Raw genomic sequence first — 23,388 nt, 5'->3', positions numbered from 1 at the left:
ATACTTTTTTTAAAAATATAAGGACACGTATATAACGTTTTTTTATATTTGTTAATATTTTTCTGTTATTTTAGTTTTACATAAATCTATATTTATATATAATACTTTATATTTGTTTTTTTATATTTATGTATGTATTTATAAAACAGCCAATACAATACTCAATAGTCTGGTTTGCACGGTTGCCACATTGGCATTATGATCCAGCTCCATCCCCTGTAAATCTGTATAAATGGTACGTACCACTCGCGACAGGACACGCCTATATTACAACGCCATTGGTTGCTGCTGAGGCCATCGCCGTGTATCTCGCCTGTGATTGGTCAACGCCCGGCTCACACTGTCTGGATGCTGCTGCAAGCGTACGGTTTACCTTACCGGGCTGGACCTACCGCATCTGCCTGTGTGTCTGCCCGTCTAACAGGCTTTATTGTTCCCTGGCGCTGATAGTGAAGAAAAATCTCTTTAAGGATATAACAAAGGAAGTAAGTGCACTATGCCGCGCTATTTTCCATTTATTTGTAAGCTATTTTAAGAATTTCCTCACTGACTAGCACAGTGATATATCACTCGGAGTCGTATAATTTTGTGGTATGGAAATAATTCCCCAGTCTTGTGTCTCGTGTTTTGTCTTATATCATTCCTAATATAAGTTGTTAATGGTTTAATTATCGATTTGAACGATGTATACAAATCTAGTCGATCAACGTGAATGTCGTGTGTCCATAAACAGCGCGAGCCCACCGGCAATAAACACTATTAAACGCGAGCTCACATCCGATATCTGATATTTCCGTTATAATATCCTTCATGTTGCCATTCCATGGTACCTTGAGTTGAGACATATTGAGTATGTTGTTTGGACTAAGGGCTTGGTCGCCCCTTTGTGTGACACCCTCGATAAGGTCCAAATGGGATGAGTCTACATCATCACCATCATCATCAGCTTCAAATGAAGCCTCGTGCATCCAATCTACTTATCAGAAGCACTGCATTGCACGAATATGCATGTGTACATGTTCATAAAATACATCTTGTCCTCATGTTTACACTTCACGTGACTTTGCATGCTTCTCTGAAAAACAAAGTATTTGCGCACTGGATCTAACAGACATTTTTCTGTATTTATTCATTTTATGTGGTATTTTTCATTCTGTCTGATTGTTGATTTATTTGTATTCCATTCCATTAATTTGGCACATTATTTATATTTTTTCCCAACATCACAATGAAAAATATAGCCTAATATATAACAAATATTTAAATAATGGCACTGATTATTTATGCTCTAATGGTTCAAATCACACTAAATGTCCAGCCCGATCCATTTTATTGAATGAAAGTTACTTCCACAAGACAGAGCAGAAGTTTTCATCTACTTCATATTACCCAGAAGAGTGCCATCTGGATCTCATGGAATATGGCACGGTTCAAAAGTGGGTCATTCCTGAGGAAGGCCTCCATGACTCATGGCGAAAGAACAAATGCTCCAATAATTTTTCTTCAGGCTGTGCTGTGAGGACAGGACACAGATGTAGCTCATGCACCGTACTGTTTCTTTTTATAGTAGGATGTCTGAGGACACACCCTTATTCTCCAGCTCCATAGTAGCCCATCCTCACACACACACATATACACACACCATTCACCATCGGGGCTCAGAACAGAGGGTGGAGGGGAACCCTGGGCAGCGCCATACTGTGAATATGCCGCACCCACCTGCCCCCGACTCACTTTGCAGCATAGACTCGCATGCATGCTTTCACTTGGGATTAGATCATAAGAAAGTGCAGTGCTGCAGGGAATGTGCTGCAACAGCTGCTAGCCTACATACATTTCCTGCTAACAATCCCACATCCCTGGGCATGCAACGCTGGAAAATCTGGGTCACAATTGCACCGATCATTTTTGAGAATTTAATATGATTTACTACACACTTATATAGTGTTTTGGATATTGAGGTTTTGTTGATTCAACATTTCTGGAATGTTGTTGCAGTCCTGAAATTGCTTTAATATGTCATGAATAATTAATATGTTCACATGTAATTAACATGTTAAGAGCTGGAGTCGATAATGTGACTACTCATGCCAAGCTGACGATAATCACACATGTTGGTGTCAGTTTACTCGCTTAAGTGAGATTCTTGAATGGCGTAATGGTTTGTAACCTCTTTAAACTAATGTTGTGGAATATTTGGGCTATGCTATGCCTGATTGATCCTGTTTGGACGTCAAGTAAGGAGACAGTTAGTTTCCATAGCTCAAATGTGGAAAAATAGATTAGCGCAAAGGTTTCGTTGAAACATGTGATGTTATTCCAAAAGTGTAGGGCCTATATTAAAAAGGGTTCCCACTTCCCACGGCCATACGAAAGTAGTGTAGTGTGTATATCCGAACGTTTGGGGTCAGTATGATTTTTTAATGTTTTAATGCTCATCGAGGATGCATTTATTTGATCAAAAATATAGTAAAAACAGTAATACTATTGCAATTCAAAATTTTCTGTTTTAATACGTTTTGAAATGTAATTTATTTTTTGTGATTCCAGTCTTCAGTATCATGTGATCCTTCAGAAATCATAATTATATGCTGATTTGGTGCTCAAGAAACATTATCAATGTAGAAAACGGTTGTGCTGCTTAATGGTCAAAAGGTGCGGAGACTCTACATAAAGTAGAGTTATATAATACACATCAACACTCTGTTGTTTGATTCTTTTAGGTTGAACCATGTCTTCCAGCTCAGCAACGGTGCGCATCCTAATAAAGGGAGGTAAAGTGGTGAACGATGACTTCACACAAGAAGCAGATGTGTACATCGAGAATGGGATTATCCAGCAGGTGGGCAAGGAGCTGATGATCCCAGGTGGAGCCAAGGTTATAGATGCCACAGGAAAGCTGGTGCTTCCGGGTGGCATTGACACCAGTGTTCACCTGAACGAGAGCTTCATGAACGCCTGTACAGCGGATGACTTCTACAGCGGCACCAAGGTATTACCAACTTACTATTAAAGTCAGGATGAACTCAAAATTGACATACGTTCATAATACATGTTATTGGTCTTATTGGCAATTATTTATCAGTGCATGTCATACCGAAGTAAAAAAAAAATAGTTTTCTTGCTCCGCCTCTAAACAACATAATCAAGACCACAATCCATTCAATTCCCTGTGGATAAAATCAAGTCCCACCCTACTTTTGTTTCTCGTAAATATCCTGTTTCACTTGGATACTGATTAAAATACTGAGTAAAATACTGATTTATGTTGCATATGCTGTGGTTAAGAATATTGTGATTCCTCACTAAAATAAAATATTATCTCAGCATTATTTCATTATTTTAAATAAGCATTCAGTTGTATACAGTTTTAAAGTGATTTATCTAATCAGACACCAGCTCCCTATTTCTGTGCCATATTTGTGGCCTAGTAGTTAGTACATGCCATGGTGCTCATGTGGGTAACGTAGGTTTGAATCGGGCTTGCACCAAAATCATTTTCTTTTCAATATCATCTATCACTAAAAACGGTGAAAATGTGCTTTGTATTGTTTGGGGGGGCAATAGATATTGTGGGAATTTGTGGCCATAAATTAAGAATTTGTAATTGATCATTTGGGGCCACATTTTATTAATTTGTTACCTAATTTTACCTTATTCAGTTGCATCATGGCTACGATTTACAGAAAGTAAGGGAGAAAATTAGTAAGTTATTGGAACGAATTCTTAAATCATGGCCACAATATGTTGTATTTGCACCGTACATTGGTTTTTATTTTTTTCATACATTAGTTCAATCAAAAGAAATGCAGGTTATTGAAATGGCTTCAGGCTTTGTAGTTTTGTCACTTTTAAGATGAAATAACATGTGGTTTCAATTGGGACATATAGAGAGAAAGTAGAAGTAAAAGATCGATTTTTAGACTTTGGACCCCCCACACGTTGAGTGGCCCCCACCATCTGCCAGGGGCCCTTTATCTCACAACAACTCAATAAGTTCTTCTCAAAAGTGACTTTGAAGAACTGCTAATAGTACTACTAATACGCTTATTTCACGCAGCCGTTATTTTGAAATCGAAAGCGAGGCTCCGGTGGGAAGAAAACCGCAAGTGTCGCCTTTAATCATAGGAGAGTCGCGAATGCGATGGCGTATTGTTGTGTTTAATGTAGAAATTAGTTATTCTAAAAATGTACATTTCTTTCATACTTTAAACTATATACAGTGAAATTCATTTATAATTTTTTTTCTTTCAGAAAGTAAAAAAATAAGCAGAAACGAACTATATCTACATATCCTATATTGGATATTAACATCCAATAGTGTAAATCGCGGCAGCAGCTTCAGGTTGGTAGTCCAAGGCATTGTTGTTTATCTTTACTTCCGGGGTTCTTCCCACCGGAGCCTCGCTTTCGATTACAAAATGACGGCTGCGTGAAATAAGCGTGTAGAGTCTTTTTTTTTTTTTATGTGTAAAATGTTTTAAATATTGTTTTGATTTTCCTTTCATTATATGATGTATTTTAGCAGTATGAGTTTTTTCTTATTTTAGATAAGTGATTTCATACAATGTGTGACGTAACATCCATTTAAGGTCACATTCATTTGTTCATGTTTTATAAATACTTTTAAAAGCAGAGATGTGCTCGCTTCAGCTGCCCTGCCTAAATAAATCCCATGGGTCACTTAGCAGACACTGAGATGCAAGAGTGAGCAATGAACACTCACAGTCTGCCTCCATCAACCGCAAGGCACGATTCACCATCACAAATACATACACGCTCTTATTCAGAGAGTGCTGCAGGCTCCGAGATGACAAATAAAGAGTTGTTATCAGCACTGTTATTGTTAGCCTTGGCAACACAAGTGGCATTCTCTTCCCCCTCCCCCCCCCCCCCCCCCCCCCCCCCGCTTTTCGCCGTAAGACTCGCCAGACGCAGAGACAAATGGAGATCAGATTCTGTTTCCATAGATACTGGAGCACTGCTGCAAAGACTGCTGCAAAAGCCTTTCACTCGTGCCATTGTGCTAGAAAACAATGGTGCACAAATACACGCCCCTTCAGTGGATCTGGCTGCCCGGCATGTGTCAGCTTAGAAATACTTTTAAAGAGGACCATTTTTGTGGTTGAATTACTATTTATCATTGTTTTCTTGAATTGAGAAACCACTTTCTACTAATTGTGGATCTCCCTGTAAAATAATAGAGGGTCAGACAAGTGGGATATTAATTGGTGGCATTTGCTAAGGCATTATGAGCAATTAATAGTATTATTTAAGAACCCACATTGTCTTTGTTACAGACTTATAGGGATAGTTCACCCAAAAATGAAAATTCTGTCAATATTTACTCTCCCTCATGTTGTTCAACCCCGTAAGACCTTCGTTCATCTTCGGAACACGAATTAAGATATTTTTGATTAAATCTGAGAGCTGGATCACTCCTCAATAGGCTTCAAAAGGATTGAAATTAAAACATCGTTAAAATAGTCCAAGTGACTACAGTGGCTCAATCTTAAGTTTATCAAGCGACGAGAATACTTTTTGTGCGCAAAAACAAACAAAAATCTTTATTTCAACTATTGATTTCCGTCTCTGTGGGCCTCTAGTCAGTTAACTTAGTGTAATAGCGTAGAGCTACGTCACACGTAGGCTCACTATTGGCCGACGCTGGTCATGTGTGTGATGCGTGTGACGTACAACAACAGAAGTGCTGCGCTGTTACACTAGTGAACTCACTCGAGGCCCAGAGACAAGGAAATGAATAGTTGAAATAAAGTCATTATTTTTGTTTTTTTGCGTACAAAAAGTATTCTCGACGTTTGATAAACTTAAGATTGAGCCACTGTAGTCACTTGGACTATTTTAACGATGTCTTTAATAACTTTTCGGGGGGCCTGCAAGTTCAATCCAGCTCTCAGATTTCATCAAAAATATCTTAATTCGTGTTCCGAAGATGAACGAAGGTCTTACTGGGTTGGTAACATGAGGGTGAGTAAATACTGACAGAATTAAAATTTTTGGGTGAACTAACACTTTAACAAGGTCTTATAACAATAATTGTATTAACCAATAGTTATTATAATTGAGCATAATGCATAATTGCAATTAATATTATTATTTTAAAACCCACACTGTCATTTTTACAGACTTAGCAAGGGTGGTTATTATTATTATTATTATTATTAAAACAGCCCTAACAACCACCCAAAACACCCTAACATTAGCCTAGCAATGCCATGGCAACACCCTAACAACAACAGAAAACTTTAAAAACAGCCTTGTAACTCCCTACCAACAATCAGAGCATCCCAGCAACCACCAGAACACGATAGTAATGACTTAGAAACCACCCAATCACCCTAGCAGCAATCAGACCTTCCTAGCAACCACCATAACAGCCTAACAAACAGCCTTGAAATGCCCTGGCAACCACCAGAAGACCCTAGCAACACCCTAGCAACAATCAGAGCATCCCAGCATCCACCAGAACAACCTAGTAAAGTTCATAATGCCCTAGAAACCACTAGAACACCCTACTGTAGCAACAATAGCATCCCTGCAACCACCAGAACACAGTAAAAGCAGCCTAACAATTCCCTAGCAACCACCAGATCACCTCTAGCAAAGACCTAGAAACAACCAGTACATCCTAACAACTAGAAAAACAGCCTAGCAATTGCCCATCTATCACCCTAGCAATACCTTAAAAACAGCCTAGCAATTGAACTGCAACAATCAGAGCAACCCAGAACACATTAGTAATATCTATAATGTCCTAGAAACAACCAGAACACACTATCAACAATCATAACATCCTAGCAACTACTAGAATAGCTTAGCAATTGCCCATCTATCATCACATCTCCCTAGCAATGACATAGAAACTATCATAACACCCTAGCAACTCTCTAGCAACGACCCAAAACACTCTAGCAATGCCTTAGTAATAACCAGAACATAATTTAAATGCCTAGCAACCACCCAGAACACCTTAAACCACCCTATCAATTCCTAAGCCACCACCCTAACAACAATCAGAGCATCCTAGCAACCTCCAAAACACAGTTTAGCAACAAACAAATTATCCTAGGAGTTACCTAATAATAACCAAAACACCCTATCAATGCTTTAATAATTACCAGAAATTCTTTAAATGCCTAAAGAACACCCAAACAGCACCGCTTTGCCTTAGCAACCAGCAGAACACCTTAAATCAGCATAAGAATTCCCTAGCAATAGCATCATAGCAACCACCAGAACATTAAACAGATTAGCTGTTCCATAGCAACTACTGGATCACCCTAGCAATGACCTAAAAACAATGAGAAAATCCTAAAAACCACCAAAACGATGACCTATCAATCACCATAACATCCTAGCAACACTCTAGCAACCACCCACAACACCCTACCAATACTTTAGTAATGACCAGAACATTCTTTAAATGCCTAGCAATCTCCCGTTGCAACCAGCAGAACACCTTAAATCATCCATATTAGCAATGAACCGATTAGCCATTCCTTAGCAACAACTGGATCACCATAGAAATGACCTAGAAACAATCAGAACATCCTAGCAACCACCAAAACACCCCAGCAATGACCTAGCAACACTCTAGCAACCACCCAAAATACCCTACCAATGCCATAATAGTAAACAAAACATCTTAGAAATGCCTAACAACCACCCAGAACAGACAAGAGACCATTCAGAATACCTTTGAATACAGTTCTCAAATACAAGTATAATTTAACCTTGATTAATGTTTTATGTAACATTTAATTTCATGCAAAGCTTTTGTGAACAACTATTATGTTATGTTGTCATCGGCCCATTAAACCAAGTGATTGGTATTGATGCTGCCAGTCTGTTGTTTGTTTCTTCCCAGGCTGCTCTGGCTGGAGGCACCACTATGGTGATTGGTCACGTGCTGCCCGAGAAGAATGAATCATTGGTGGATGCTTATGAACAGTGTCGTTCTCATGCTGATGCCAAGGCCTGCTGTGACTACGCTCTTCATGTTGGAGTGACCTGGTGGGGACCAAAGGTAGAGAGTCTGTGATTGCTGAGTTTGAAACTTTGTATAACGACAGGAACAGGAAAAATGTGCAAAAAGATTTCAATTTACACAACTTTTGGTCTGGTTTCTTCAACATAATTTCAATTATAATAGGAATACACCTCTAACCTTGCCCCTTAATTGCCATTTTTGGGACCCCAGACAAATCAGATCGGTTTAATTGGGCACAGAAAGAAATTCTCAAATGCACATCTTTATTGGCCAGACGTTGGTCCCTTGGTTGCTGAGTTCCGTAATGTTCTAGACTCATTTGGTTTTACACAATATATGAACCAACCGACACATGTACGTGGTCATACACTTGATCTTATTATGTCATACGGGACCTCTGTAGATAATGTATTTGTTGAAAATGCTTCCTTCTCTGATCATAAGCCCATTATTTTTTAGATCCCTGTTATGAGCTCTGCCGTTGTTAAGAAGCCTGCCAGCTCTTTTTCTCGCTTTATAGACCCACGTATCGCCTCTCAGTTTACCGAGAAATATATATCTAATACTGTTGAAATGTCGATTTTGAATGCTGAGTCTTCCTGCGGCCCTGACGATTTACTTTCTCTGTTCTACGCTGCCTGTTCCGATATTTTAGATTCTATTGCCCCTTTGAAGTCGAAGAAACCACAGCAAAAACTTTATTATTGGCTGGACGTCAACGCTCGTTCTCTCAGACAGGCTTGTCGTAAAGCGGAGAGGAGATGGAAGCGCGATCGTTTAACTGTGTCATTTGAGATCTTTAAAGAGTGTCTGATTATGTTTCAGAATGCTGCTAAGTTAGCTAGGTCAAATTACTTTTCTGAATTAATTGATAAAAACTCGCACAGACCTAAGATTTTATTTCCTACGATAAATTCAGTAATTAATCCAAGTTGCCAATTTCATGGGGAAATCTCGGCAGAACTCTGTGAGAAATTTTTAAAGTTTTTTGCTGATAAAGTGACATTTATTCGTTCATCCTTCACTTTACATCTTTCAGATCAATTTTTGAATTCGTTGGTTAGTCCACTTTATTTTAATCATTTTAAGCACGTCTCTTTAACAGACCTTTACGAGCTGGTTAACAAGATGAAGATAAATACTACACCACTTGATGTCATTCCTTCAGAGATTATTAAGGCTGCGTTTCCTATAATGGGCCCCAGTGTCCAAGTTTTGATTAATTCATCTTTGAACACTGGGGTAGTCCCAAATAGTTTTAAGCATGCGGTTGTTCAGCCTTTGCTCAAAAAACATGGTCTGGATGAGGGTTGCCTTAATAATTTTCGGCCTGTCTCTAAGTTAACATTTTTATCAAAACTCTTAGAAAACGTCGTGCTGTCTCAATTAAATTTGTTTTTAAATTCAGCCAAGTTATTAGAACCTTTTCAATCAGGTTTTACTGCCCATCATAGCACAGAGTCTGCCTTGTTAAAAGTACACAATGACATTTTAATGGCAGTTGATTCTGGTAAAAATGCTGTATTGATCCTGCTAGATCTTACAGCTGCCTTTGATACTGTAGACCATAATGTTCTCATTAGGCGTTTAGAGCATTCATTCGGTATTAAGGGTGCAGCCTTAAAGTGGTTTAGTTCCTATCTTAAAGACAGGTCTTTTTCTGTGGAGATAGGCAAGTTCTCTTCATCTTCTGCTCCAATTTTTTGTGGAGTACCTCAGGGCTCCATTCTGGGTCCGCTTCTCTTTAACTTATATTTGCGTCCGCTGGGGGATATCATTAGGAAGCACAATGTTTTATTTCATTTTTATGCTGATGATACACAGTTGTATCTGCCATTGAAAGCTGGTGAGTCTTTTCAGACCTTGATGGATTGCATTCGGGACATCAAGGAATGGTTATCGATTAACTTCCTCCAACTTAATGAGGACAAAACGGAGATTATTGTCTTTGGCCCACCAAAACTGAGAAATAATTTTATTAAGGAACTGGGTAACCATTTCCCCTCAGTTTCCTCTCAGGTCAGGAACCTTGGTGTCATTCTTGACTCTGAATTATGTTTAACCAAACAAATTAATTCTGTTGTAAAGAATAGTTTTTATCAATTGCGGTTAATATCCAAACTCAAATCATTTTTGTCATTCCACGATTTGGAGAAGGTTATCCATGCTTTTATTACTTCACGCTTGGATTACTGTAATTCTTTGTATTTGGGTCTTCCTCAATCGTCGCTTGCTCGACTGCAGATGGTGCAAAATGCTGCTGCAAGGCTCCTGACTGGGTCAAAGAAATACGATCATGTCACCCCCATTTTAGCCTCACTTCATTGGCTCCCGATCCATTTTAGAATTCAGTTTAAAATTCTGTTGTATGTTTTTAAAGCTCTTAACGATCAAGCTCCTCTATATATTAGAGATCTTCTTACTCCGTTGTCATCCACTAGATCTTTAAGATCTTCAGACAGAGCTCTTTTATTTATCCCTCGCTCTCGTCTCAAATTTAAGGGAGATAGAGCCTTTGCTGTTGCCGCCCCCCGTCTATGGAACCAATTGCCTTTGGACATCCGCCTTGCACCTTCAACTTCTATTTTTAAATCAAAATTGAAAACTTATTTTTATTCCCTGGCATTTTAATTTTCTCCGGATGCTATTTTATGTCTTTTCTGTTTGGTTGTTTGTTCTGTTTTTGTTTTCTTTTTACTTTGTGCAGCACTTTGGGTAGTCCTGCTTTAAATGTGCTATATAAATAAAATTTACTTACTTACTTACTTACGTTGCATTCTCTTACAGTGGAAATCTCCAAAACCTTGACTTGCAGACTTGCAGGTCTTACCAGACTAAGTCCTGTTATATTTCATGTTTGTATATAATTTTAAGTAAGCCAGGGTGGGGGGTTAGTTTGGTTATGTCCTTTTCCTTTCTTGTTTTCTGTTATCTGTTTAAAATCTAAATTGTAAAAGTTGCCTATTTTATGTGACTCGATTCAGTTTTCAAAAAAAATATGTTGCAAAAAAAAATGATTTCAATTGAATTTACAGTCCTATTATAACTTTCGTCTTCATTCTGTGGCTGATGTCCCTTTTGCATCACAGGTTAGGGCTCAAATGGAGACGCTGGTGCGGGACAAGGGGGTGAACTCCTTTCAGATGTTCATGGCGTATAAGGACGTGTACATGCTGAGGGACAGCGAGTTGTTCCAGGCCCTGCAGAACTGTAAAGACATCGGTGCTGTGGCCCGTGTCCATGCGGAGAATGGAGAGCTGGTTGCTGAGGTATGTACCATAGAAATAAGTTCTGCTCCATAACCCAGTGAGTTGTACATAGGCAGCAACATCACATGATGCCACAAATATCACTCATAATAATCATGGCATAATGCTGTTGCAGTGACTTCTAGGTAAGATCATATCCTTTTCCCTGCATAGTCGTGATATATCATGTTATCTCATGTTTTTATTGTATTTATTCACATAAGGGTGCCAGAGAAGCGTTGGATCTAGGTATTAGTGGGCCGGAGGGCATTGAGATAAGCAGACCTGAGGAGGTAAAATAAACATTCAAATCCTGTAACTGTGAAATGGTTTTCCTTTAAGAAATAAGTCACGCTGCCTCTTTCTCTCCAGCTCCTTGTTTTCCCCGTCTCCATATTGCATTTCCATGGATTATTAATACTTTCAAGCGTCTGTTTATCATTAGGTTTCACTGGTGACATTTGTGTTTTCTCACTTACCTTGGGAATTTTCCATGTACAGCTGGAAGCAGAGGCCGTCCACCGAGCCATCACCATCGCTAACAGAGTGAGTATGATGTACTTGAGTGTTGATGTATTCAAAATTATGTTGAAATTATTAACATTAAGCATTTTCAATTAATTTCAAATGTTAACTTGAAAAAAAAATTGACAGCTCTTACTAAAACATATAACTATAATGCAATGATGTATGTACCACCATTCAAAAGTTTGGGATTAGACAGTAATTTATAATGTTCTATTTTCTGCTGTTCTTTTGAACTTTCTATTCATTAAAGAATCCTGAATAAATTAAGCAGCACGACAGTTTTCAACAGTTATGTTACTTAAGTACCACATCACCAAACCATTTAATTTCTGAAGGATCATGTGACACTGAAGACTGGAGTAATGATGCTGAAAATTCAGCTTTGCCATTATAGGAATAAATTACATTTTAAAATGTGTTCAAGTAAAAAAAAAAAAACAGTCATTTTAAATTGAAATAATATTTCACAATATTACAGTTTTTTCTGTAGTTTTGATAAAATAAAATCAGCTTTGATGAGCATAAGTCTCCTCTCAAAAACAATCAATCTTACCGACCCCCAAACTTTTGAACAAGAGTGCACAGCTAAAGCATACATGTATGTACATACAGTAAATTGTACATGCTTATGTTAAACAGAATGTCTGGATGGCAGTGCGATTGACACAGCATTACTCTGCGACAAAACACACAGTTGAGCTACAGATGAACTGTTTTAAGATCTCTAAATGTGTTCATAATCAATGTTTCTGGTTTTCGTCTCATAGGCCCATTGTCCCATATATCTTGTGAATGTGTCCAGCATGTCAGCAGGGGATGTTTTAGCATCGGCTAAAATGCAGGGTAAGAGCCAGGCAATGATGTGATCTTACTCACAAATCTTTATTTGAACTTGAATTTTCATAAGTGAATGACATATGGTGACTCTAAAAAAACTCTGAAATGTGAATGGCCGGCAGGGAAAGTGGTGCATGGAGAGACCACCACTGCTCACGCTGTCTTAAATGGGATGCAGTACTACCACCAGGACTGGGCCCATGCAGCTGCTTTCGTCACTGTGCCACCGCTCAGACTTGACCCCAACACACCCAATTACTTGCTCAGCCTTCTGGGAAAGTAAGCGGATTCACTAATTGAGTAGCTTCATTTAGTCATATACCCATGCAGTCACATAAAAAGTCTTTTCGCTGTGATGTAGTGACACTCTGAACGTCTTGACATCGGACCACCGACCCTTCACCACTAAACAGAAGGCGATGGGCAAAGACGACTTCACTAAAATCCCTCACGGCGTTCCCGGGGTGCAGGACCGCATGAGCGTTATGTGGGAGCGGGGAGTGGTAGGTTTCATTTCAAGACGGGAGCTACGCTGCTGACTAGCGTTGTTACAATACCAACATTTCTGTGACCAGTGCTTGTAAAATTTGATTATTTTAATTTTAGTTTTGATGCTGCAACTAAAATAGAATTTCCATTAATGACCTCCATTTATTTGCATTAATATAAACAAATTAACATCAACCAGTGCCTGGTTGCATAATCGGACTAGTATAAGACTAGTATTACAAGTTAGTCATCCACGCAGGTGTATTTACTCACAGACAGGTCTCGATCACGCAAAAATTATTAAACAGTGCTGCGGCATCCAGGGAGAAGCACTTGTATTTGGCACAGAATTCTCTGTTACAAAACCCACATCTCTGATTTAAACTAGGATAAATCCAGATGAAACAGCGCTGACCTTCTTAACAATACTAATGTGGAAAACGGGAGAAACATTGTGCCACAACGATCCAGCTAGAAGGCTTTCCAATCCATAAATCACCAGCATTTACCATGGATTTACTATAGTGACACTAACTGTAACCATGGTATTGTGGCGAAATGTGGTATATTCGTATTGGATGTTATTATATTAATATAGTCATGTATAATATATTACAATGTTTTACAGGTATGATAGAATATTACAGTAATATGTGTTTAGGCTACTGATTTTCATAACAAATACCCTAGTTTTATAACTAAACTTTATAACTTTTTATAGTCAAATTGATGAGCCATGCATGGTTTTACTTGTGGTTACCTTGATCTACTAATGCATGATATATGGAAGAACAATGGTGAATTTTAATGATCAAAGTCAAGTAAAAAATCAAGGGCTGCAAGAGACATTTTTTATTAAACTAAAAGTTAGTTAGTCATATCAATGAGTAATTAATAATTGAATGTTTAAATGTTTAATACATTTTGATTAAAAATTTATTTATGACAATTTATAATTAAGTGAATTATTACTTATCTTCATTTAACTGTTCGTTAAAGTTGACTGAGAATTACCGTAAACCCATTCCTTCATGGTTGTGGGCAATAATAGTCAAAAATGTATGCATGAATGAATACTTCGGAAATAGTACACCACGATGTGCCATTCTATAATACTTACTACTGGGATAGTACTTAAGAGACAACCTAGGATTCTTAAAATCAGTCTTAAACGAGGCAGATAAAGTGGGTGAAAGTTATGTAACAATTAAAATTCATGATATTCATTAATATTCACACTTAGTATGCTGGAAGGGTAGCTCATGAATATTAGTTACTGTACATTGTGACTTTCTGTGATGGCAAAGCTGAATTTTCAGCATCATTACTCCAGTCTTCAGTTTCACATGATCTTTCTGAAATTATTCTTATATGCTCAAGTAAGAACAGCATGCATTTAAAATATGAATCTTTTGTAATATAAATTTAATTTGATCAATTTAATGCATCTTTGCTGAATAAAAGTATTAATTTATTTTTGACGTAAAAAACGTTTGAACGATAGTGTATACAAATAATATATAAATTATATAACAATATTATATATATATTGATATAAAAATAAAATAATTCATATTACAGACAGTTATGTTGCTGTACAAACCACAAAAAAAATTCATGGAGAAGACAGAAAATGACAGATGCATCAAAGTTTAAAATAACCCTTTTTTTTTAGCTCATTCTATCTTTCTTTCTCAATAGGTTGGAGGCAAGATGGATGAGAACCGTTTTGTTGCTGTCACAAGCTCCAATGCTGCAAAGATCTACAACCTTTACCCTAGGAAGGGCAGGATCATCCCTGGAGCTGATGCGGATGTGGTAGTCTGGGACCCTGAATCAACAAGGTATGCAGAATTATGAATTGAATTCAAATCAGCTGAGAACCCAATAACATTTAATTTACCATTCTATATCATATAGCATTCATTGGATAATGAAAGTACACTTATTTTTTACATGTAGGACCATCTCTGTGACGACTCAGTGTCAGGGAGGTGATGTAAATCTGTACGAGAACCTACGCTGTCACGGCGTGCCCCTGGTAACCATCAGCCGTGGTCGCGTGGTCTATGAAAATGGCATCTTCACTTGTGCTGAGGGCTCAGGAAAGTTCTACCCTCTCCGAACCTTTCCGGACTACCTGTACAAGAAGATGGTGCAGCGGGAGAAGGTACTCAAAACTCAATCATGTATTTAAATTTTCGATTCTAAGGTCACGGTTCGATTTGATTCTCGTTTTTTACATTTACTTTTTTTAAAGCCGAAACCGGCCAATCAGGATGCTCTCTGTCTTACATGCGCTTCATGAGGCACACACGCAAGGTCTCTCGCTCTCTCCCTCTCTGCCGTGCGCACTATACGGTTTGGAGTACAGTTTTTTCTGTTCTGCATGCGCGCTCTTGCTCGCTCACTCTAGATTCCGGGAGATATGAACTAATTTGTGTGCATCAGGGAGCCGCTATCAATATACGGGAGACTCCCGGAACTTCCGCGAGACTTGGGATGTCTGCAAACTGTGGCTTTTTTGAAGCGCGAACTAGGCCTGGACCCGGATATTCGAATATTTGTTCGGTGTGTTGGTATTCGATTCGAAAATGTGACATTCGAATATTCTTTTTTTTTTTTTTTGCACACACCTGGCATCCCCCTCGAAACAGTTCTCATTCACGCTTGAATATGTTTTACACTATAAAATCTGGTGAAATATAATACTTAACATATAACTTCGTTATATCTACTTAATAAATATGTTTGCTTCTTCTTGGACTACTAAATGTGATCCTGCAACGGGAGTATTCTCTGACTAGAGCGCAGAACAGCGGAGTTTGTATGGACAGAAGTGCATGCATGAGTTTGTATTTTGGGTTAAGCTGCGTTCCTTTGACATTGTGGAACATAGAATAATAGAAACAAAATGAATTATCCTTTTTACCCTTATCAATCTAAATTAATCTACAGCTAAATATAGGAGGCTTTGAGATTTTACTGGGACGTCACGTTTATTTTTCGTTTTTCTTTATTTAAATTTCGTTTTTTTAATTTAAATTTCGTTTTTATTTATTTAAATTTAGTTTTTATTTATTTAAATCTACCCTACTTTGTCAGTGAGAAAAATATTATAAGACTACCTTATTAATAATATTGCTTAAGTTAAAAGACCTGTGTGTGTGTGTTATATCACTAGCACAGTGTCCGTTCTCGGAGCATATATGCCCTGCATGCGTGAGGCGCGCCGCTTCTTTATTTAAATCTACCCTACTTTGTCAGTAATTTGTTAGTTAGAAAAATATTAGACTACCTTATTAAAAATATTGCTTAAGTTAACAGACCTGTGTGTGTTTTATATCACTAGTGCAGTGTCCGTTCTCGGAGCATATAAGCTCTGCTCGCGTGAGGCGTGCGCGCATCCGGCTCGCGCTGTTCTGTAGTTTATTAAAAGTGTATTTATTCTGAACGTGTCGCGTCTCGCCTGTCTATCTATATTGCACCAAATACGACACTGGACTCCCTTGTGAAGTCGTTTGGATGAACGGTTCTCGAAATAATCAAAATGCAATGGACAGACAGACATAGGCTATAGAGATTCCGAAGCTTCGAATATTCGATGTTCATTACTACCGAAGCTTCGAATATTCGATGTTCATTACTACCGAAACTTCGAATATTCGATGTTCATTACTACCGAAGCTTCGAATATTCGATGTTCATTACTACCGAAGCTTCGAAGCTCAAAAAATGGTATTGGACCAGCCCTAAGTTGTCAACATAACCGACTGGAAATCCAAAAAACGTCCACACCTGCGACTTCAATGAAAGAGGAGGGGGTTCAAGTTCTGTCGATGGGTCTTTTGCATCTGCAGTTGCCATGCTATCTTTTGAGTGGCGGTAGCTAAGTTAGAGGAGGTTGAACATAGACTCGCAGCACTTCAACACGCGTGTTTTTTTCGCCGACCGGACTTGACACGGGGGCATGGCAGCATCGACGAAGTTCGAGATTGTGAATTAATTTCTATCTATTTTGATTTAAAATCGAAATCGTGACACGCTTAGTATTTATGACAGTGTATTGCGGTACCTCGACTGAGTTTGTTTGTGACCCTCTACCCTCAGTGTCAAGCACTCAAGGGTGTGGAGCGCACTCCGTACACTGGAGATGTAGCGGCAGTGCAAAACTCTGGGAAGAAGGAACTGGGCCCTGCAGATGGAGACATGAATCCACGACCCTGCACGCGCCACGGGGGAATGAGAGACCTACATGAGTCCAGCTTTAGTTTTTCTGGTACAGTAGTCTGCATTAAACCATACTGAAGACTTTAGGGGTAAATCTCTCAAAGAAATGTCATACTTCAAACCAAAATGAGTATATTGCATAAAGAAAAAGAAGCCTATTTTTAATTTGTATGACTTTTTTGTCAGAGTTTTGTTTTTTGCTTTTGGCACTTGCTATTTGATCTCACACACACACACAGAAATCATGGACATGATTCAAAAAGATTAAATGGTCCTGAAAAAAAGTCACACTTGTACTCCTCACCAGGGACGTGCACAGGAATTATGAGGGGCAGTTGCTCTGACCTGAAAAAAGGGCTTCCTGTACATTCAGTTGTGCTTCTTGCTCGTATTCAGTTCTGATGGTAGGCTACGGGCAACTACGCATGATTTGTAGTATGATTGCGTAAAGGGAACAGGAATTCCGGTAGGGAACAGAATCGACTGCTAAACCCAGGGCCGATCCTGAACTCCCCCTGGGGCCCTAAGCAAAAGGGGCCCTCTGCCTTACCTGTGACGCCGTGAGCTATGTAAACCATTTGCCATTGCCACACAATCACACCTGACACTTCAGTGCTCCCAATACAATCCTCCCTCCTTTAAACAAAACAGTCAAAGAATAAGTACAACAATATAGAACAGAATGAGGTTCAAACAAACAATATTTATTGAATAGAGTATTTTCTATAGAATGTTGACATAACAAGTGAATATTAACGTAAACATAAATAAGAAGAAAATAATAAATTATAACCCTGAGCTTTGGCTTTTGGGATTAACTTTGGTTCTCTCTACAGCCTGGGTATTTTCGGCATCAGTATGATTTTTATTTATTTATTATTATGCATGTTGAAGCAATTCTTGATTTATGGTTATTATTTACCGAGGGATGTGCATCCATATTGACCAGTATGTCCAGCTAATCAACATTTTAAATTCAATATAGCCTATAAACCAATAGTCAATCAATGTCAAATTGTCAATACATTGCTTTCTATCTTGCATAATTAGTGCAGTTGTTTAGAGTTTTTAACTACACTGAGACTAGATAATCAGTTTCTTGTTTTATAAATGTGACTTTGATTGGGAGTGCCATCATTCACGTGCATGTATTGTACAGTATGTCTGGTCTCCACATATTTCTGCTTGAAAAATGCGAGTTTCATTTCGTGCACGCGCATATGAACGCACGATAACACACGCGACGCGGTTATGTTTTCCGAGCTGCAGTAAACAAACACCGTTGCACTTTGTGGTTTATCAAAAACAAACGTAATAATTTTTTTTATTTTACTCTCACTTTTGTCAGGCACAAAGTGATGCAAGAGATGCACTGCCTGCCCAGCTAGGTTAGCAAGACCGAAAAACATCAAACTTTGCTGACATCAAACTTAGAGAGGAGAGAACACAAGTTTACCTGATTGTTGTTCCCGCAATTCACTCTCATGGGTTTTTTCTTCTTCCTCTTTTCGTGACCAGAAGGATAGTTTCGTTTCATTTTGTCATGGATGTTGTACACATTAATTGACACGCTATGACACGAGATGGAGGCGGGGCCTTAAGTAATTTGTGGGGTCTTACGCACCGGTCGCGTGCAGCGCTGCAGCCACGTAAACAGTTTGCCCTTCCCTTACTGACTTTCACGTTCGGTGCACGAATGGAAGTGAATGAGGCTTTGCGATTTAAAAAAAAAAAAAAAAAAATGTATCTAGGCCTATGTGAAATTCTGCAGCCATTGTACGATTTTTATTTTTTTTTTCTCGGAAGGGCAACTTGAGTCGAGAAGGGCATATGGGCAGTTGCCCGGGCAACCTGAGCAACCCCCCTGTGCACGTCCCTGCTCCTCACGGTCAAAAATGACAGCATTGGAAACAGATGGGAAACAAATTTCATCTAGTGGAAACGTACTGCACTCAAACAATCTTACTGAAAGCTCATTTTTGAAGATATCAACCTCAAATTTGGAACATAACTTGCTCAGATTTATATTTAGCTTTAATTTTCTCGCAGTTTTAGAGTAAAACATGTTTTATATATACATTACTGTGCAAAAATCTTAGGCACATTACTATTTTCACCAAAAGGAAAATGGTTAAGCCAGTTATTTATATCTTTTACTGCAGTGTGTCAGTAGAAAATATCAGTTTACATTTCCAAACATTCCTTTTATCATTAATTGTAATAATCCGATGATATTTTTGTTATCACAAGGAGTCTGACATCTACTGGTATGATCTGATCTCACCATCATCGAGTCTGTCTGGGAATTGAGATAGACTAAATCCAGAAGAACTGTGGCAACGTCTCCAAGACTACAGTACTGAGACATTTTTGGTATTTGTGTAAAAATGCTGTAAAATGAGGATGCTTTCAAAATGAATGTCAAATATTGATTTTATGTATCAGTTAACTTCTATTAACTAAATCAAATCAATGTTTGGTGTGACCACCCTTTGCGTTTAAAGCAGCTTTTGTCCAGGTACACTTGCACAGTTTTTCTGGCAGGTGTGTTGGAGACGTTGCCACAGTTCTTCTGGATTTAGTCTGCATGAAAAATCTCATTGGATTATTACAATTAATGGCAAAATTAATGTTTGGAAATGTGATATTTCCTACTGACACACTGCAGCAAAATATATAAATAACTGGATTAAAAACGTGCTTAAGACTTTTGCATAGTATTGTATATTTCATAAAAAATTTGATATTATTTTTGAGCATTTTTCATAACAATAAGCTTTAACTTCTACAGATTTTTTCAAGTTCACTTTTTTTTTAGTTTAAGTTGGAAATTTCATTTTCAGGTCTATGCTCAAAAAGCGGTTAACCTGTAATACATGGATTATAACTACTAAATATTTAGTACCATAAAATCCCCTAAAGATACAAAATATAATTTTTTTTATATATAACTAAAATATAGTATGCACTTAATTTAAGAAGAAAAATAATGTGTAATTTTTAACTGCAACGTAAGCACCAGAAGGTTAAGGCCAATAGAGTTTTAGGAAAAATATTTTTAATTGACAAAATCATTGATATTTTTCCCAAATGTCTTAATACTTTAATATGAAAAATGTCATTCTACATTTTTTTTATAGGTGCCCAAATTGATGATAATGTTCCAAAGAGAGCTTCTGCACGGATTCTGGCTCCACCCGGTGGCCGTTCGAGTGGAATCTGGTAACATTTCGGATCAACACTTACAGAAGTCTGAAACTAAACACCTACATTTTTGACAACCTCACATCTGATGAACATTATTTCATTTTAATCACTTGCACCTAAACTCCAGTGTTTATATAAATATGTGTGTACGAGGGGGAAAAAAACGATATATTTGTGTGGAAATTGGGAAAACAAGGTATACGTTGGAAATGCTTGTGAGAGAGTTGTGATACAAAGTGTTACAGGGTGTTTTCTTCATATTCAGTCAAATGAATTAGTGAAGGTTGTGTTCAGATGCAACACTGTTGTAGTGCTAAATAAATTACAGACCCTTTTACTAACAGTTTTTGTTACTGCATATACAGTACGTTTTACATATGTTGACGTCTTATCCATTTTTAAGATAGAAACTGGAAATTTGTTAAAGAATGGGAACATTATTAGTTTGTGTAGTTGGTCATGGCTTGAAAATGTGAACCATTGTAAAGTTATTTAATATTTTATCTGTTTTAATGTGTCGGCGGATGACTATACATTTACCTCAGTGTTTATCTCTTGAGTTACACTTGTGTACATTAGCATTCTGCCTCTCTACACTTACAACTCTTACAGTGACACTTTCTAACAGCGGGTACAGTTACAAAACATTTTTGCTTTGTTTTGAGGTGTTAATATTTGTTCTTACTTTTTTGACATATTGATCATTCAAAGGCAATTACAAGATATTGTTTCTGCCATGACACAGGCCACTTGTATTGCTCAAGCATTTAAAAAAGTAATTTATATGAAACATTTTTAATTTTCTTAATGTCGTTTATAAGCACACGTACCTGACCTCCTAAAATGTGAATTAAGAATAACATTGTTTACTTTGTTACATATCAAAATTAGTTGTGTAACCAATCAAAAACTTTGATTTTTAATTTTTATCTGACCTGATTTTTTTTCTCTCAATTCATTAAGTCTACATTCCCCTTTTACTGTTATGAATTATTCTTCATAACAAATGCCAAAATTTTGCAGTATATCTTTATGTTTATTCTAGAATGAACTGTTCGCTGAACGCAATGACAGAGTAATTCATCGGTTTTTCACTGAACATTAACACTGTGTATTAGTGACTATTGATCTGCATGGTCGTCAGAAAAATTCAGCTTCACTTCTGATCAATAAGCTCCACAACAACGACCCAACCCTAGTTAAAAGACCGCAGACAGCTTACTGATGCACGCGCTCTTTTTCTACATGTATGTCTAACTAAGCACTTCTGTAGAGACCATTTGAAACACAGTAACTTTAGCTGTACAACTCTAGTGACACAAGCAGTAGAATTGCAAGAACATTTCTGTTGGTGCTAAATATTCATGTGTTTTTTATTCTGGATTTTCAGTATGCTTTTCAATTTTTTTAATATGAGCTGTGTATACACTACAGTTTTATTACGTATTCATGTATTATGTATCTCATGAAAAAGTGCAAATAAACCCCATTCAACCTCATGTCCACATGTATTATTGAATAGAATTAAACATTGAATATGCATACACAATACCGGTAAAAAGTTTGGAAACATTATTTTTTTTTAATGTTTTTGAAAGAAGTCTCTTATGCTCATCAAGGCTGCATTTATTTGATCAATAATACAGAAAAACAGTAATGTTGTGAAATATTATTACGATGTAAAATAATGGTTTTCTATTTGAATATACATTAAAATATAATTTATTTCTGTGATGCAAAGCTGAATTGTCAGCATCATTACTCCAGATCTACAGTGTCACATGATCCTTCAGAAATCATTATAATATGATTATTTGATACTCAGTTATTATCAGTGTTAAAAAAACAGTTGTGCTGCTTAATATTTTTTTTGGAACCTGTGATACTTTTTTTCAGGATTCATTGATGAATAAAAAGTTTAAAAGTCTTTACTATTACTTTGTATCAATTTAACAAATCCTTGCTGATTAAAGGATTAATTTCCTTAAAGAAACGGAAAAAATAAACACTGACCCCAAACGTTTGAACTGTAAGTGTATATTGTTATAAGAGAGTTATACTTTAAATAAATACTGTTTTTTTTTTTACTTTATTCATAAAAGCATCATAGATTATAAAAAAAATATTAAGCAGTAGAACTGTTTCCAACATTGATAATAAAGCAGCATATTATCCTGATTTCTGAAGGATCATGTGACACTAAATACTGGAGTAATGATGCTAAAAATTCAGCTTTGCATCAAATAAATAAATAAATTACATTTTAAAGTATAATAAAATAGGAAATCATTGTTTTAAATTTGTAATATTTCCCAATATTAGGTTTATTTTTCTCTGTATTTTTGATCAAATAGATGCAGGCTTGATGAGCATAAGAGACTTCTTTCAAAAACACTAAAAATAATGTTTCCAAACTTTTAACTGGTACTGTAACTGTACACGCATATAATTTTTAATAAACACACTTTATAATTACATTATGAAATAACTTTTAATTCATAAGTAATTAACAAACAGTATATAATGTGGATACATTTTATTTTAAAATGTCTTTTGTTACACTGTAATTGTACATTTAAGTATTGAATAAGTACATGCACTTTACCATGATTAGGTTTAGTTGCATATAATTATGCGTAATGGTGACTACGTGTATCAAATGTAACAATAACACTGTAAAATAGTGTTACCTATAAGGCTTATATATCAATGGGGGATTTCCTAATTAGATTTACCTAATTAGAGCAAACTGTGTTCCTTTAGAACTAACGTGCTGTTACTGTATTTTTCATGAAAGACTTGAGTCTATGATGAAGGGGCGGGGCGCATGCGCAAAGA

General features: G+C 37.1%; 1 protein-coding gene across 1 annotated transcript; it reads left to right on the top strand.

The window, feature by feature from the left end:
- Positions 1-332: 332 nt before the first annotated feature.
- On the top strand, positions 333-22,049 carry dpysl5a (dihydropyrimidinase like 5a). Its single transcript, XM_077240079.1, has 13 exons — positions 333-485; positions 2,724-2,992; positions 7,889-8,047; positions 11,101-11,280; positions 11,484-11,552; positions 11,761-11,805; positions 12,555-12,630; positions 12,747-12,903; positions 12,986-13,127; positions 14,815-14,957; positions 15,076-15,283; positions 17,224-17,392; positions 20,484-22,049. The coding sequence occupies exons 2-13, from the start codon at positions 2,732-2,734 to the stop codon at positions 20,567-20,569; spliced, it is 1,695 nt and encodes a 564-aa protein (XP_077096194.1). The 5' UTR covers positions 333-485; positions 2,724-2,731; the 3' UTR covers positions 20,570-22,049.
- The last annotated feature ends 1,339 nt before the right edge of the window (positions 22,050-23,388 follow it).

Source organism: Siphateles boraxobius, unplaced genomic scaffold (genome assembly GCF_051911475.1).
Source record: "Siphateles boraxobius isolate OS27281-9 unplaced genomic scaffold, OSU_SipBor_1 22, whole genome shotgun sequence".
Classification (NCBI taxonomy): Eukaryota; Metazoa; Chordata; class Actinopteri; order Cypriniformes; family Leuciscidae; genus Siphateles; species Siphateles boraxobius.
The sequence above is the reverse complement of the archived record's forward strand: the minus strand, read 5'-3'. Positions and strand labels throughout refer to the sequence as shown.

Excerpts from the sequence above, each read along its gene's own strand:
- dpysl5a (XM_077240079.1), top strand. The coding sequence starts at position 2,732 with ATGTCTTCCAGCTCAGCAACGGTGCGCATCCTAATAAAGGGAGGTAAA. Across the intron at positions 8,048-11,100 it reads TGACCTGGTGGGGACCAAAG|GTTAGGGCTCAAATGGAGAC; the intron begins GTAGAGAGTCTG and ends TTTGCATCACAG. Across the intron at positions 17,393-20,483 it reads GTCCAGCTTTAGTTTTTCTG|GTGCCCAAATTGATGATAAT; the intron begins GTACAGTAGTCT and ends TTTTTTTTATAG.